General features: G+C 55.8%; 4 protein-coding genes across 4 annotated transcripts; 1 reads left to right on the top strand and 3 right to left on the bottom strand.

The window, feature by feature from the left end:
• Positions 1 to 865: 865 nt before the first annotated feature.
• J4E83_006680 (uncharacterized protein) lies at positions 866 to 1,633 on the bottom strand (the record flags this gene model as incomplete). The annotated part of the gene is made up of 2 exons (XM_049333591.1): positions 866 to 1,207; positions 1,283 to 1,633. The coding sequence occupies 2 exons, from the start codon at positions 1,631 to 1,633 to the stop codon at positions 866 to 868; spliced, it is 693 nt and encodes a 230-aa protein (XP_049187313.1).
• Positions 1,634 to 3,928: 2,295 nt separating this feature from the next.
• J4E83_006679 (uncharacterized protein) lies at positions 3,929 to 5,040 on the bottom strand (the record flags this gene model as incomplete). Its single annotated transcript, XM_049333590.1, has 3 exons — positions 3,929 to 4,076; positions 4,130 to 4,744; positions 4,799 to 5,040. The coding sequence occupies 3 exons, from the start codon at positions 5,038 to 5,040 to the stop codon at positions 3,929 to 3,931; spliced, it is 1,005 nt and encodes a 334-aa protein (XP_049187312.1).
• Positions 5,041 to 6,618: 1,578 nt separating this feature from the next.
• Positions 6,619 to 10,863, bottom strand: J4E83_006678 (uncharacterized protein; the record flags this gene model as incomplete). Its single annotated transcript, XM_049333589.1, has 4 exons — positions 6,619 to 6,658; positions 6,709 to 8,973; positions 9,025 to 10,711; positions 10,764 to 10,863. The coding sequence occupies 4 exons, from the start codon at positions 10,861 to 10,863 to the stop codon at positions 6,619 to 6,621; spliced, it is 4,092 nt and encodes a 1,363-aa protein (XP_049187311.1).
• A 1,551-nt stretch (positions 10,864 to 12,414) lies between these two features.
• On the top strand, positions 12,415 to 14,103 carry J4E83_006677 (uncharacterized protein; the record flags this gene model as incomplete). The annotated part of the gene is made up of 1 exon (XM_049333588.1): positions 12,415 to 14,103. The coding sequence occupies one exon, from the start codon at positions 12,415 to 12,417 to the stop codon at positions 14,101 to 14,103; it is 1,689 nt and encodes a 562-aa protein (XP_049187310.1).
• Between the last annotated feature and the right edge of the window lie 95 nt (positions 14,104 to 14,198).

The following is a 14,198-nucleotide window of genomic DNA, read 5'->3' as shown; positions in this document are numbered from 1 at the left end:
CCAAAATACGCTATCAAAAAACCATCGATACGCCTCTTCCCCGAGACACAAGCGCCACTGCCGACGATCAATGTGGTGACAAAGCACAGTCACGCGTTCAATAGCTCGAAAGCAGCAGGACTAGATAAACTAGGGCAGCTGCAGTTCGTTGAAATAGTCAAGGGATGGATCATCGGTACGTGCGCATGTAGTATCATCTACAGGTCTTCCTCAGATGGAACAAAAGAATGAAGCATGTTGAGAACCAGAAACCGACCAGCTAACAAGCCATCGGCAACTAGAAACTGCACCTCTTCTCATCACAGAAAGCTCCAACAACACTACTCGCTACAAGGTCATCTTCACCGCAAGGAAAGCACGTACTGAGATACACACAGCCCTTAGGTCAGTAACATCTACCACCCTCCACACTGCGAAACTATTCGCCGTCACACCAACTACATCCGGGAATAGCTGGAGGCTTGTTGAGCAAAGTACCGAGACGGATTCCCTGGTCGATGCGATAGACCACCTATGGGACAAAGCTATGCATAGGGTGGGCCGTTCGACTGGTAAGTCTCTCATATGTGTATATGTAGGGAGTGTGGGACGTCGAGTGCTGATACCTGGGCAATTGGTAGGTGTGATGGAAATTGGCGCGGTGGTGAAGGATGGTAAGTTGATAAAGGGAGGGGCGGAGAAGATTGAGAGGAAGAGTGTGGGGTGGTAAACCAAGCTAAGCTTTGGCGGGTATGAAATTGTTGGTTCGAGGATGGCCAAAATTATCCATTTCGCAAAGCGTGTCAGTAGCTTCCTTGCATATCCCAATTCCGTCACACAGCAAACAAATCTAGAGCCTACAATCTTCCCAACACCCTCAAATATCTCACTCCTCCTTCTTATGTATCCTCGGTAGACCCAACCAAAGCAGTAGAATCACGCCCAACAGCGCCAGAATAATCGGCTGTAGTACCTGTACACCCTTGGCTTGTGCGATAGCTCCAACCGCAAAAGGGAAGATGGCAGCGCCACTTCCGCCGAAAGCCGCCGCGAAGCCAATAGCGCCGACGTGTAGGTGACGCGGTAAGAGCTTGGTAGCTGCGACGACTACAGCCGGGAACAAGGGACCGAGAAAGAAGCCCTGGAGGGCTACGGCGACGGCCGAGACGTAGAATTGGGGGACGAGCCAGAAGATGAGTTCGAGGGCCATTGTGAGGGGGAGGTAGATCTGATGTATCCGAATTAGTGCATGTCAGACAAGAAAGAAGAGAGGAAGGAATGAAGAAACCAGAAACAAACTCACAGTAATAGCCAACTTCTCCCCCAACCTCGGCGTAACAAACCCGAGCACAATCCTCCCAACCGTAATCCCCATCCAAAACCCCGTCGCCACCATGCCACTCGCAAACTCCTCTCCATCCCTCACTTCAAGCATGAACTTGACAATCCAGCCACCTAGCGCAACTTCAATACCCACGTATCCGAGTAGGAAGAGTGCGCACAGCCACGTGACGCGTGCGTGAGGCAGACGGATAAGCGCTTCTTTCATGCGGTTGTCTTTCGTGCCGCTGGTGCGCGGGTTGGCTGCGCGGAATGCGGCGCCGGTTTCGCGCCAGAAGGCGGTTGTTGAGGTGGCGAGTTCGATGGCTGCCATTGCGATCTAAAGGTGTTAGAGATGGGGGAATGAGGAGGGATGAGGGAGGGGACAGTACCATGACGTAGTAGAAGGTGTACCAGGGTAGTCTGCTTCCTTTTGTGATCATAGTCGTTGCTATCAAGGGGGATAGAACGGCACCTACGCCGTAGAAGGCGTGGAGGAAACCGAGAACTTCGTTTGGGTTCGCCATGTTGCCGATCCAGGCATCTGTGGGTTGTATTGTCAGTCGAAATGTTCTGTCTTTCTGTTCTTCACCTTCTCTTTTATGGGAGCAGAGAAGAAGAGATTAGAATACTCACTCCACGCCGCATCAGCAAGTCCATTCCCGAACCCAGCCAACATGAAGATAATAACAAGCACCGGATACGGAGGGTGCACCGCAATAACGATATACGCGATGAGATGGCACGTCGGCGCTATAACCGCAACGCCTCTCTGGCCAAACTTGAGATGAATGCTATTGTTCAATAACGCGGAAGCTGTGTAGCCGACAAGTGGGGACAAAAACACTAGCGAGATGACGACGAAAGTCAGACCATAGTATTCTTGCAACTGAAATCGTTTGTTAGCACGCGCTTCTTTCCCCCTTCTCAAGAGTCGCGACTTCTACACTCAGAAGAACGACGTTGACTTACATAAGGAATCAAAGCACCATACGCCGCATCATTACTCCCCATAACGACAAAACTCCAAAACGCCGCCATAGTCTTGAACAAATTCGATCGTGGATGGTTCCATCGTTCCAATTTGGCTGGCGCTTGTGTCGTTGGCGACGGCAAATTCTCTATCGGATCGCTTTCCCTGGCACCTTTCGTATCCGAGAGTCGCAGGCCGCCTGTACTGCTCGAACTAGCGATCTGTGCATCTTGAGGTTTGGAGATATAGCTCGATACGTCTTGGAGTTCGATGGGCTGCTCGAGGCAAGTTGACGAGGTGCCGTTTTGGTGGTGCAGCGCCATTTTTGGGTTGTTGGGATGGCGACGGTTGACAGACTAGTTGCGACCTACTGTCATTCCAAGGGACGGTGTGGATGAAGAGGAAAGTTCGATGTTGAAGCTTTGGAGTCAGAGAGATATAAAAGCCAAGAGTAGCTGTAAAAGTAAAAAGGGCTGACGAGAGATACGCGCAGATACGAGCTTGACCCAACTCCTCCAAAGGCAGGTAGGTATGACGTTTTCCACCCTCAAGCTCAACAACCTCAATACCAAGAAGGGCGCACGACAAGACAACCACCACTCGACGAGGCCTTTATATCACTAATCTCAACTTCAGGCCCATAACCTCGCAGTCTCGCAACTATTACTCAAAGCAGCTGAAAACTGCGAGTAACCACTCCATCTAGACGATATCTTTTTAGCCACCGCCGACGTTCTCTAGCACACGCGCACAAGGCGGGGAATGAGTGGGATCCCCACACTTTGCAGCCGGTCCGACATACAGCTAATCAGCAGCGAGGTGGCTGGTGGATCGAACTGCCCGGGTGGCCAAAAAGGGAAGGGGACGGTTGATCTTCGGAAGGTGCGAACTTTCCGTGAGTAAACCGCCGCTAGGCATCTCGAAATTACTACAGTACAATTATGGCCATAACTAAAGCCTAGAGATCTGGTAGAGAGATGGAGTATGGCACCGCGCCTTCGCGAAAAGACACATATGTTTGCATGTCACGGCGTGTTATTAATCACATTGTTACGGACCAACTCAAACCCGACTAAGACCTCGCACCAAACCCAAAGCGTCGACAAAATGCGAGGACGCTGAAACCAACACAGTCACAGTTGCAAGACAACTAGTCGCGTCACTCTACGTCGCAAAAACTGTGACATGTCACTTGTATCAACCGCAGTTCCAGATGTGAAAATCGTTAATCGTTCTCATTTCATGCTATACCTGCTATTATTACCTCCGTTCTGAGCTGATTCGCGGAATCGACGCTCACCCGTTACCATGCATCCATCCATGCTGGGGGTATCCTGTTGTCTCTTCTCTCGTGCTCTCTGTCTCTCTACAACTGCCCACCACTGGCCACATGCTGAAAAGGAAAGAAAAGGAATAGGAAAAAAACCGTTCTTGAGATCAACGCTTGTATTTCAACGACTGTGAGGAAAGGTAAATCGTCCATATACACATACTCGCTTTCGACAGTCGCGCCCTTCGCTCCTGTAATGCTTCTGCTCGCGCCCACTGGCCCCTTGGTCGTTCAGCCCCTGTCTTTTCTCTTTTTGGAAATGATGATGATGAAATGGGAAAGACAATGCGTTCTGAAAGTTCGTCTCGTCATGTGGGTGAAGACGTCTATGAGGGCTGGATGACGGAGGGACCGGCAAGGACCTCGGCATCGGCAACGGACTCGCTCTTGGTGATCATCATGTAGACCTCTCCCTGGAGGCCCTGGGGAACCATGCAGTTGCCATCGGCGATCTTGGTGAATTGGTTGCCGCCACTGTGAGATGTTAGATTGTGAATCATTGTAAGGGAGTGTGTGGAGTGACTTACGGTCCGACGAAAGCGCAGAAAGAGGCACCGGCAGGCTGAGCGGGGTCGGCAAGCTTCAGGTTCTGGCCAACGGTAGCCTTCTCGGGGTTCTGGAGAGCGATGGCAGGGAAGGCCTGGATGTTGAGGTTGGAGCCTTCGGGGCAGGACTTGATGAACTGGGCGGCGAGGGTGAAGACGGCGCGGGGCTGAAGAGCAGTGTCGAAAGCGGCGGGGACGGGCTCGGCGCCGGATGCGATACGGATGAAGGCCTGGTGACGGGCCTCGACAGTGACGATGGAACCAGCGGCGGACAGGATGTCGGAAGAGTTGACGAGGGGAGCGGCACCGAGGTAAGCAGAGACACCGACAGCCTCAAGGACACGGGCAGTCTTGACCATGGAGTCGGCGCTGGTAAGGGCGGCGTCGAAGTTGTATTGGCATGGCTCGACGGGCTTTGCGCCGGCTCCTGCGATGGCGGATTGGAGAGTAGTGACGTGGGTGGCCTCAGTCTGTCCGACACCCATCAGGGACTTGACCTGACCTTCACTCAGACCGAGAGCCATGAAGTCGGACATGGAGAACTTGGCGAAACCCTGCTTGTAGTATTCCGATTCGAGATGCTCGGCGGTCAGAGCGCTGCAGTGACTGTTAAATCCAGCTCATTGTGATCGTTGATTCAAAGCTACTTACAAGTTGAGGATGTCGACATCGCTCAACATTCCTGCTGCGGCCGGTGCAGCTGCAGCCGGTGATGCGGCGGCAGCCTCGCTACCTCCAGCGGTCTCAGTGATGGCAGCTGGCGCAGAGGAGGTGGCAGAAGCGGCAGCGCTCGACATGGAAGCCATCTCTTGACGGGCGTAGTTTGCGGGGGCGGCAGCCACGAGAGGCGCCAGGGCAACGAGGCCCTTGAGGATGGTTGATACGCTAGGCATGTTGGTTGAATTAGGTTTGTTGGATTGTTTTCGAGTAGACAAGTTCGTAAAGAGAGACCGCCAGCAAAGACTTGCTTTGAATTCGATTATTAAAAATTGTCTAAAGTCCAACCAGGGACTGAAAGAAGGTAAACCGTAAGGAATGTGGTTGATTATTAGGTAGGAAGGTAGAAGAAGCTCGTTGATGATCCAACTGAAAACGAGTATGGAAACAAGGTGGGCGGCCAATGGACCTTATACAAGCAGCTGCAACTCCTGGGCACCATCTGAGACGCCATCTTAAAATTCGGAGTACGGATGTTGACCATGTGGCGGACGACTGCCTCCCGCTGGCGCACTGGCCTCCATACTGGATCCGTGACCCTACAAGCTTCAAAGCTTGGCAAATCGACCCATTGATCGTCCAGGAACTGCTCGCTAGCAGTGTAGCAACCGCTGAGGAAGCCCGGCTTGTGGCGATGGGGCTCGTGGTGCCGGCATGTGATGTAGCAGGTCCGGGGCCCTGCGACGCGAAACGGCTATCATGAAACCCTACAAGTGCCAACGCGTGCGCGGAGGCAGTAGAGCCGCCCTCGAGAAAACCTGGGTACCGTAATAGTGCATGGCGATTAATGGCGGTATTCTGACTTTCCGACCGGATCCGTGAGGTGGCTCACCATCTGAGGCTTGAAGCAGTCGGGCTCCTCATCTGTCATGACGCTGGTGGGGTGTGTTTCCAGCAGCGAAGAGCTAGCGAAACGTTTCAACATCAAGCTACTGGCCGTATTTCATAGCGCAGTCATGATTGTAAATACTTCTTTAAGGGTATCGTGGCGTCGTGAGCGCTTGCGTATTGCGCCGAGAGAACTATAGATGGGTTGGGGGGTTAAGAGGGGTGGCTGAGGCACCCAAAACGTCTTCACGTTGCCAAGCCTCATGGAGAACCACTGCTATTTCGGCTGCGGTTCAGGCCGTCAGGCTCTCGTTCGTTGCAGCAAACACATGCAGGTACACAGACCGCCTCTGACAGGGGATGGGAAGTCGCAGATCCGCTGGTCAAGATTCGGATTGCACGGCATCGACCTGATGCCGTATAGCGCGGCTTGTCACATTCGATCATGCCGAGGAGAGGTGTCACGATTCGGTATGTTTCCACCTCAAACCAACCAATCTTTGTCTGAGGCCGCGTTTCCAATGTAGTAATCAGGATGTCAATGAGGGGGCACACTGTTGCTCACTTCGTTGCCTTGTCGCCTTGTACGGCTCTTGAGCAGCCTTATGCAGGCCTGAACGAGATGTGGGGAGTGGGTGTCAATGCAGGCGGGTACCAAAAGAAACCAAAGTGAACTATGCATGGCCAGAGGCGCTCTCGCAGGGATAAACACATTACTGTACTACGGAAAATTACTGTGTATAAGAGCTGCAACGATATATCGCGACAGCCGATATCGTCGTCGCATACAAATAAACAATACACAGATCACCGTTCATCTCCTCCTGCACAACCTAGCATGTATCCTCCATTCAATTTTCTATACCAAGTCGACATAAGCTACCGAAAAGGACGGATACCAGGTCGGACTGAGAGAGACGTCTCGTCTACAAAGCGTAGGGGTTGAGAGATCGGATGGTCAAGCAACTGAAAGATAGGTTAGTGACATTCAGAACGTAGTGATGGGCATTACTTACGGAGGGCTCTTCGTCAGATCCGTCTTAAGGATGACTGGGACGCGTGTCATCTCCCGCACATCCTGGATGTAGTCGCCGTTCTGCTCGCGCAGAGTGAACCAGCTGAGGTACTTCTCCTTGTTGGTCAACTTGGATTCTGCAGCATCACCAGCGCTTTGGGCGATCTTCGAGTCGGAGTTGACACGGTGAGGAGCACCAGCAAGATCGCGGCGGGTAGGCGATGGAGGCATGCTCTGAGTCGGGCGGTCAGGGTTGAGAGAAACACCGGCCATGTTCGAGTTGAGGTCGTTGGAGTCGTCGTCATCGTCGTCATCATCAAACAACGCGGCCTCCTCGTTGGTCGACATGGTTCCAGTGTCCATCTGCCTGCGCTGGGCCTCTTCCTGCTCCCTCGCACGCTGCTTAGCCGCCTCAGCATCACGCGCCGCAGCCGCAGCGTTGGCGGATCTGAGTGAGCCATGCTTCGGCCTCTCGTCCTCGGGAATGTAGTTGGACGATGGGACGCCCTTCTCCCAGTAGAGCTCAAGGAGACGCTTGTTCTTGTCGAACTCGGCTTTCTTAAGAGGAAGCTGGTCACAGTGGACGCGCTTCTCAAAGCCCCACTCGGGAATAAGGACATCGAAAGCGGACTCGTACACGCAAAGGACGATACCTTCGGCGATGAGATCACCGCCCCTCTCCTGCCTGACCTTGTCCATCTTGCGGCAAGCCTCGATGTGGACGCTCTGCTCCTGAGCAGCATGGGCGGAGTCCTTCTTGGTGTTGCACATCTCGGCAGTCTTGGCCAAAGCCTCGATGTCTTCAGTGAACTCAATGGCACCGTTGGAGAGGACAGCCTCCAGCTGGCGGTGGACAATGATGTCGGCGTAGCGGCGGGATGGGTTGGTGAAGTGGGTGTAGAGGGGAAGGTTCAGGGCGTAGTGAGGGTACTGATCCTGAGGCAGCCTGCCAGCAACAAAGTACTTGGCACGAGGCATCGACTTGATGACGAGGGTCTCCATACCCTTCCTGATGTCATCGTCTTCAACCTCAAACAAGCTGTTCTGGAGAGTGCCACTGCTCTCGGTGTTGATGTCGTAGCCAATGGCACCCATACGCTCTGCGATGGTCGTCAAGCGGCGGGGGTTAGGCGGAGGCTGACGGCGCAGGAGAGCCTTCTCTGGCAAGCCAGTGGCGAGCTTCTTCGCAACAAAGGTGTTGGCGAGGTGGCTGAGCTCCTCAATGCACTCGTGGGCAGGGGAAGAATCGAAGATGTTCTGTTCGACGGGAACATTCTCGTCGTCCAGCTGGTACATGAGGCGCAGAGCCTTGACATCGCTGGAGCGGTCGCCGAAGCGAGCCTGGCGGAACTTCTGGGAGATGTGATGCAGCATCTTGATGTCCTTAGCACGGGCTGCCGAGACTGGACCGTCGTTACCGTTGATAACGGTGTCGACCTCGTCGTAGGACAACTTTCCAGAGCTCTTGATCACAGCCTTGCCGACCCAGGTCTCATCATCTGAGATTTTACCAGAGGTAGGATCGACCTTGAAGACGACACTGACTGTGTAGCGCTCCTCGCCAGGGTTGAGGCAGCAGATGTCATTCGACAGACGCGGCGGAAGCATGTTCACGGTGCGGTTCATAAGGTAGACCGCAGTTCCACGCTTCTTGGCCTCACGGTCAACAAGCGAGTTGGCCTTGATGAAGTGGGCAACATCAGCAACGTGGATACCAATCTCGACACGGCCGTCATCAAGGTATTTGAAGTGAATGGCATCATCAAGCTCCTTGCTGCCGTTGGGATCGATGGTGAAGGTCTCCTCGCTGCGGAAGTCGCGGCGGCTCTCGAGCGCCTCCTCGCCGTCGTTGGTGACGGACCAGTCTTCAAAGCCAACGTTCTTGATGACAGCGTCGGAGAAGTCATCTGGACCAAAGTTGTTGTCGCGCAGTAGTGCGTCGGTTTCCACCTTAAGGTCACCCATGACACCGAGCTGCTCGACAAGAGTACCGAAAGGATGCAGAGAGGTGATGGGCCATCGCTTAATGCATGCGACAAAGATGCGGTCGGCGTAGTCTTGGTGCTTCTCGACGAAGTCTCGTGGGGCTTGCTCGGTGGGAATGGCGATCAAAGGCACACGCTTGTCTGTTGGCTTGAACCAGACAATCTTAGGCTTGTTCTGGGTCTCTGGCTGGGAGCGGCCGGAGTTGCCCTCGCGAGCCTGTCGCTCAGCTTCCTGCTTCTCCTTGGTGGCTTGGCTGCTGGGACGCAGGAGTCCAAGGGATCTGTTGCTGTGATTAGTGATGTACTTGAATGAAGATGATGTGTTTGCTTACCCTGAGAACATCTGTCCAGCAACACGCTCGATAACAGCAACAATGTGACCTGCGTACAAAGGCTTGAGCTCATCGTTGATCTCCTCCTCCTCCATGAGGAGCAAGCTCTGGCCTTCGACTTCAACATCGTCGTTCTTCTTCTGTGTGGGTCGCTGGCGGAGACTGCCACGTCGGCGGATGCCACCCTCAGAGCCAGTCTCAGGTTGGGTAGTGGCATCGTTGACGGCGATACTACCGCCGCGAGGGTCTGCGTTGTCCTTGCGCTTCTTCTTCTCTTCCTTTTCGCGCTTCTGACCCCAGACCTCGTCGACGTCAAGAAGTTCGACAGCGACCAGATCTCCTTCGAGAGCTCGGTTCCTGTCTTTGCTACCGCAGATGAAGATGTCAGCATCCAGATCAGTAGTTGTGACATAAGCATCGCTGCGGTTCTTCTTGTTGACGCGGAGGATTCCGGCAACGAGTTGGCCGTCGCCGAGGAGAGCGGGCAAGGTGGCCTGCGGGAGGTAAGGAGTGAATAGCGTCTTGCGCTGCTGCTGCTGATTTTGCTGCATGCCCATCTGCGGTGCATGCTGGCTGCCTCCGAGACCGCCGCCCTGCATCTGGGCGGCCTGGAGAGCCTGTAAATGAGCGATCTGCATGGGGTTTAGCGGCTGGCCGAACATCTGCTGTTGCAGGAGCAGCTGGGCCTGGTTGCCCATTTGCATCTGAGGCTGGCCGCCGTACTGGAAGTTGCCAAGAGAACCAACGGACTGGTTGACCGATCCACGAGTGCGGTGGCCAGGCTGGAAAGGAGCGGCATTGGCGGTCTGGTTCATGTTGAAGTTGCCCATGTTCTGGGACTGGTTGTCTTGCGTAGGCTGTTGCTGGGTGTTGTTCTGGGGCTGTCTCCAGTTGCCCTCGAAGTTGCGAGACTGGCTCCTGCCATGGCCTTGGCTGCCACGGCGCTGGAAGTCAGACTGCTGTCCGTTGTTCTGGTTGGTAGGGTTCTCGCTGGTAGCTGGGAAGGAGAAGGAAGGACCACCACGGCCAGCACTTCCACCACCGCGTCCGACAGCCATGCTCTGGCTGCGGCCGTGGGCACCTCGTCCACCACGGGCGGAAGTGTCGTTGGAAGCGCTGTTTCCACTGGGGCTGGCATCACGGTTGGAGCTGCCCTCGGTCGACCCGGGGATGGGGAACTGGAAGCCCGAAGTCTTTCTCTTCGATTCGGCCTGTTCGGCAGCCTTCTTCGCGTCGGCGAGAGCTAGCGAGTGACGGCGGGTGTGTCCGGAGCCGCCAGCACTGCCACCGCCTCGGCCACGAGGGTTGACATTTTCCCTACCCTGGCCACCCTGTTGTGCACCGAATTCGCCGAAGCCAGACGATCCGGAGGAAGGAGCGGGGGGTGGGCCGCCCATGCCGACTTGGGGCAGGGCGGACTGGTTGCGGCGGTGGGCGCCAGGCTGGGCTGGTGCGCCCATGGGGACAGCGAGGTGTTGCTGCTGCTGCATTTGCTGCATCTGCTGGGGGAACTGGTAGTTGTTGACTTGGGGCGAGACATTGGGCATCTGGCCCTGCATCTGGAAGTTGCCGAGCTGCTGCTGCGGCTGGATCATGCCCATGTTAACATATTGCTGGTGCGTGGCGGCAATCTGCTGCTGCTGTTGCTGGAGGACCTCGATCTGCTGTGCGATGGCGAGCTGTTCCACTGTGCAGCTGTCAGTAATGGCCCAAAGTGGCTATCGTATAGCTCCACGTACTCATCAGCGGTGTCAGCTCTGACGGACTGCGGCGATGCGCAATGTGCAGACGACGACCGGCGGGGCCCATGGGGCCCTGCTGGCCTTGTTGCTGATCCATAGTGGATAATGTGGTGTGGATGATTCAATGCCCGCTTGCAGTGTATGCTGTTGGAGAAGAGACGGTCGGACACGAATTGGTCAAAAGTGTGATGGATTTATCTGCGGGCAATCAGCATGGTTGGAGCGAGCGAAGGGATGCAGGTGGTGAGAGTGCAAGGAGGCAGATGGGGGACAGATGCAGGGTCGGCAGCGGCATGCTTCAGCGAGCGAGCTAGCGGGGGACAACTCACGTTGGGGTAAGCGTGCTGGTTGGGCGGTGCTCGGGGCGAAGAGGATACTCTCGTAGACGATGATTACTCGGGGTGGTGCTCTGCAAGTCAGAAGCGGGTGGTGTCGTGTTCAGACAGATGTGTCGTTGGTCTAGGAGGGTTGATAAGGAGGGTCGACCAGATCAAAGAGCGCGGTTTCCCTGGGGCGGGCTGTTGGTGGCAGTACAACCAAAATGCGGGCGGAGAGAGTGCTTCGAAGGAGGGAGCGATCGGGGCGGGCGGGCAGGAGGGATGCAGGAAGAGGGCAGAGGGCAGGCAAGAGGGCCGTCAGCGTGCTCGAGGTGGTGATGGCTATGGCGGGACTTGGCCAGCAGCACGGTTTGGGCAAAGATCGCCTGTTCTTCCGCAAACGAGCGAGCCTGGGAGAGGTCTAAGCGGCGTACGTCACTTGCGAAGCCAGATATGCAGCTTCCCGCGCCGAACTGAAGGAGTGAGAAATTAACGTAGATACAAGCAAGCGCCGGGCCGTGGGGGCTGAGGCGCTGCCGGCCGCGAGCTGGTATATATACCGCCAGCAGCAGTCGGCCTGCGTCTCAGCGCGCCCCAGGTGAAGCATCACGTTTGGGTCTGTACGTTTCAAGGCAGGCTTAGCCGGCGCGCGTTTCTAGACACGAACAACAGTCCGCTGCAGCGTCGCGGGAGGGCGGCGCAAGGGTCGAGGTTATATTGATGGATCCACTGCGCTGGGGTTGCGAGCTTGTCATGTCCGGCATTCGATAGTCCAACAATCTGACAGATATGCTGGCTTCGCGCGCCATGCCGCGCTGAAACTCGAGGACAGGAGTCACATCGTTCCCCAGCTTGTCACATTCTGTCAGTGAAACGGCCCTCTCCAGGGCCTGCGCGTGCCCTCACAGCGTCGCAGCTTGGCGGGTGCAGTCCCACCAGCTTGGGCACAGACGCATCCTGTGAACTTTATGAAAGGCGCAACATGGCGTGTTTGCCCAAGGCGCGACTCAGCGTCCTTGACTCCATCTCATCTTAATCAATCGACGGCCCAGGTGGAGCTGCGGATGAAGCTACGTCACGGCGTCAGACGTCGAGAGAGTGCTTCGACTTGGAAAGTGCGCGACCCGTTGATCAATTGATGTCCAGGTACGCTAGCCAGCACTACAATGGAGCTGCGTAGCGCGGTGAAAGCTGCTGCAGGGATGAGCGATGTCACGTGAGTCGGAGCTGGCAACTGCTAGCTTCCGACTAGACTTCTTTGACCGTCGCGCTCTCACCAACCACCTTTTCAACAACTGCACCCTGACCCCAACTAACGTCACGGCGCCAGAATGCCCGCCAGATCGGGCACCTCGTCGTCGAGCATGCATACCGCCACCTCCTTCAGCTCCAGCTTCATGGACGCCTCGCCCACACGCCAATCGCCGAATCGCCGCAGCAGTCACCGCCAAAAGCGCGAATCCCTCATCCGCGACCCCTATGAGAGCCCGGCCAAGCAATTAGCCCTCGAGTTCAACCTCCGCCTCAGCATATCCGACCGCGAGTTCAACGAGAAGCTGGACCAAGCTGCGAACGAGCGCGCGAAACAACATGCTCAACAACTCGCCTACGCTGCCGAGGAACACGAGCGCGTCTTCAGGAGCGCGAAGCTTGAGATCGAACGCATTGCCCTGGAAGAAGAGCAGGCGCGCCTCCGCCATGAAGAGGCTCAACGGCAGGAGATTGAGCGCCTGAAGCAGGAGAAGGCCCGCGAGCAAGCCGAGGCTCAGCGAAGGGCTCTGGAAGCAAGACAGCGCGAGGAAGAAGCCGCCCGTCAAGCCGCAGAACACAAGCTCAAACTTCAACAGGCCGATGCCCGCATCAAAGCCCAGCAAGAGCAGCAGGCGGCCGCTGAGAAGCAGAAGAAGGAAAAGGACGAAGCTGATCGGAAGGCTGCCGAGGCTGCGGCCGCTGCAGAGAAGGCTCGACAGCAAGCACCACCACAGCAGCCAACCGCCCAGCCCACCCCCGCGCCAGCTCCCACACAAGCAGCTGCACCACCAAAGCCATCCACCGCCGCACCGGCAACTAGCACCAGCGCCGATCAGATTCACGCCAAATACCTCGAACTCCACCAGCGCATGAAGGCCTTCCGCAAAGCTTTCTGGGAAGAACACAAGAAGCCAACCTCCCCCCTCAAGGGTCCCGTTGGTGATGCCCGACGCGCCATCCGCACTCGACTTGGCCAGATCACAGTGGAGCGCAAGGACAGTGTCGCCGCCATCAAGCGCCTCCGAACCGAATGCTTCGACATCGCCCTCACAACACCCGGACCCATGGTCGACATCCGACAATACATTGTCTCCCACCAAATTCCCCAGCTGGCCAACGAGAACGAAGCCGCATACCCGGCGTTCCTGCTCTACGTCTGGATCTGCTTCGAGAAGTTCCTTGTAAAGCAGTTCGAAAAGGAGGCTGCTAACACCGACGGACGCATCATCCAGGAGATTGGTTTGATAGCAGCCAGCTTATTCGGCGACCAGAAGTACATGTGGAACGGCCTTCCTCTCATCGACATTGCGCTGGCCAAGCTACACAAGGCCTGCCCCCCGTTGTTTGGCATCCGCGGTACCATGAACACCAAGGAAGGTCGGTTGCGCCTAGGCTGGCAAGAGGACTCAACCCCAGAGACATACTCGCAGCGCATGCGCGGTATTGGAGCTGGCTACGCCTCCATGTCACTCCGCTCATTCGCCGCCAAGGCGCCTGCCATTCCCATGTCAGAGTACTGGCATGCCATTACGTCGATATGCAACACACCTTCCGAGCAACTCTGGCCAGGCCACTTTGCCATTCTCAGCGGCCTGATCCGCGACTACCACAAGAAGTTCATCCAATTCTACGGCGTACCTGCGCGTGGCGTCCTGCGTCGCGCTGTCGTCGACCTACCCGTCCGTGCACCAGAGCGCTGCAAAGACGCCGCGAGTACCATTGCCGTGTACCGCGAGACTTGGAAGAGGGAGAAGTTTTCGTTGGATTAGAAGAGGAAGAAAGGCGTGTTGACGCAGACGGAATAGGATTGGGGGCTCTCTCTCGGAAATCGGCAATTTTTTTTATTGTCAACGATCTTTTGTCA

This window comes from Alternaria metachromatica (genome assembly GCF_023757995.1).
Source record: "Alternaria metachromatica strain BMP 0045 chromosome Unknown scaffold_15, whole genome shotgun sequence".
Classification (NCBI taxonomy): Eukaryota; Fungi; Ascomycota; class Dothideomycetes; order Pleosporales; family Pleosporaceae; genus Alternaria; species Alternaria metachromatica.
Note: the sequence above shows the minus strand (reverse complement) of the source record. Positions and strands in the feature narration are given on the sequence as shown.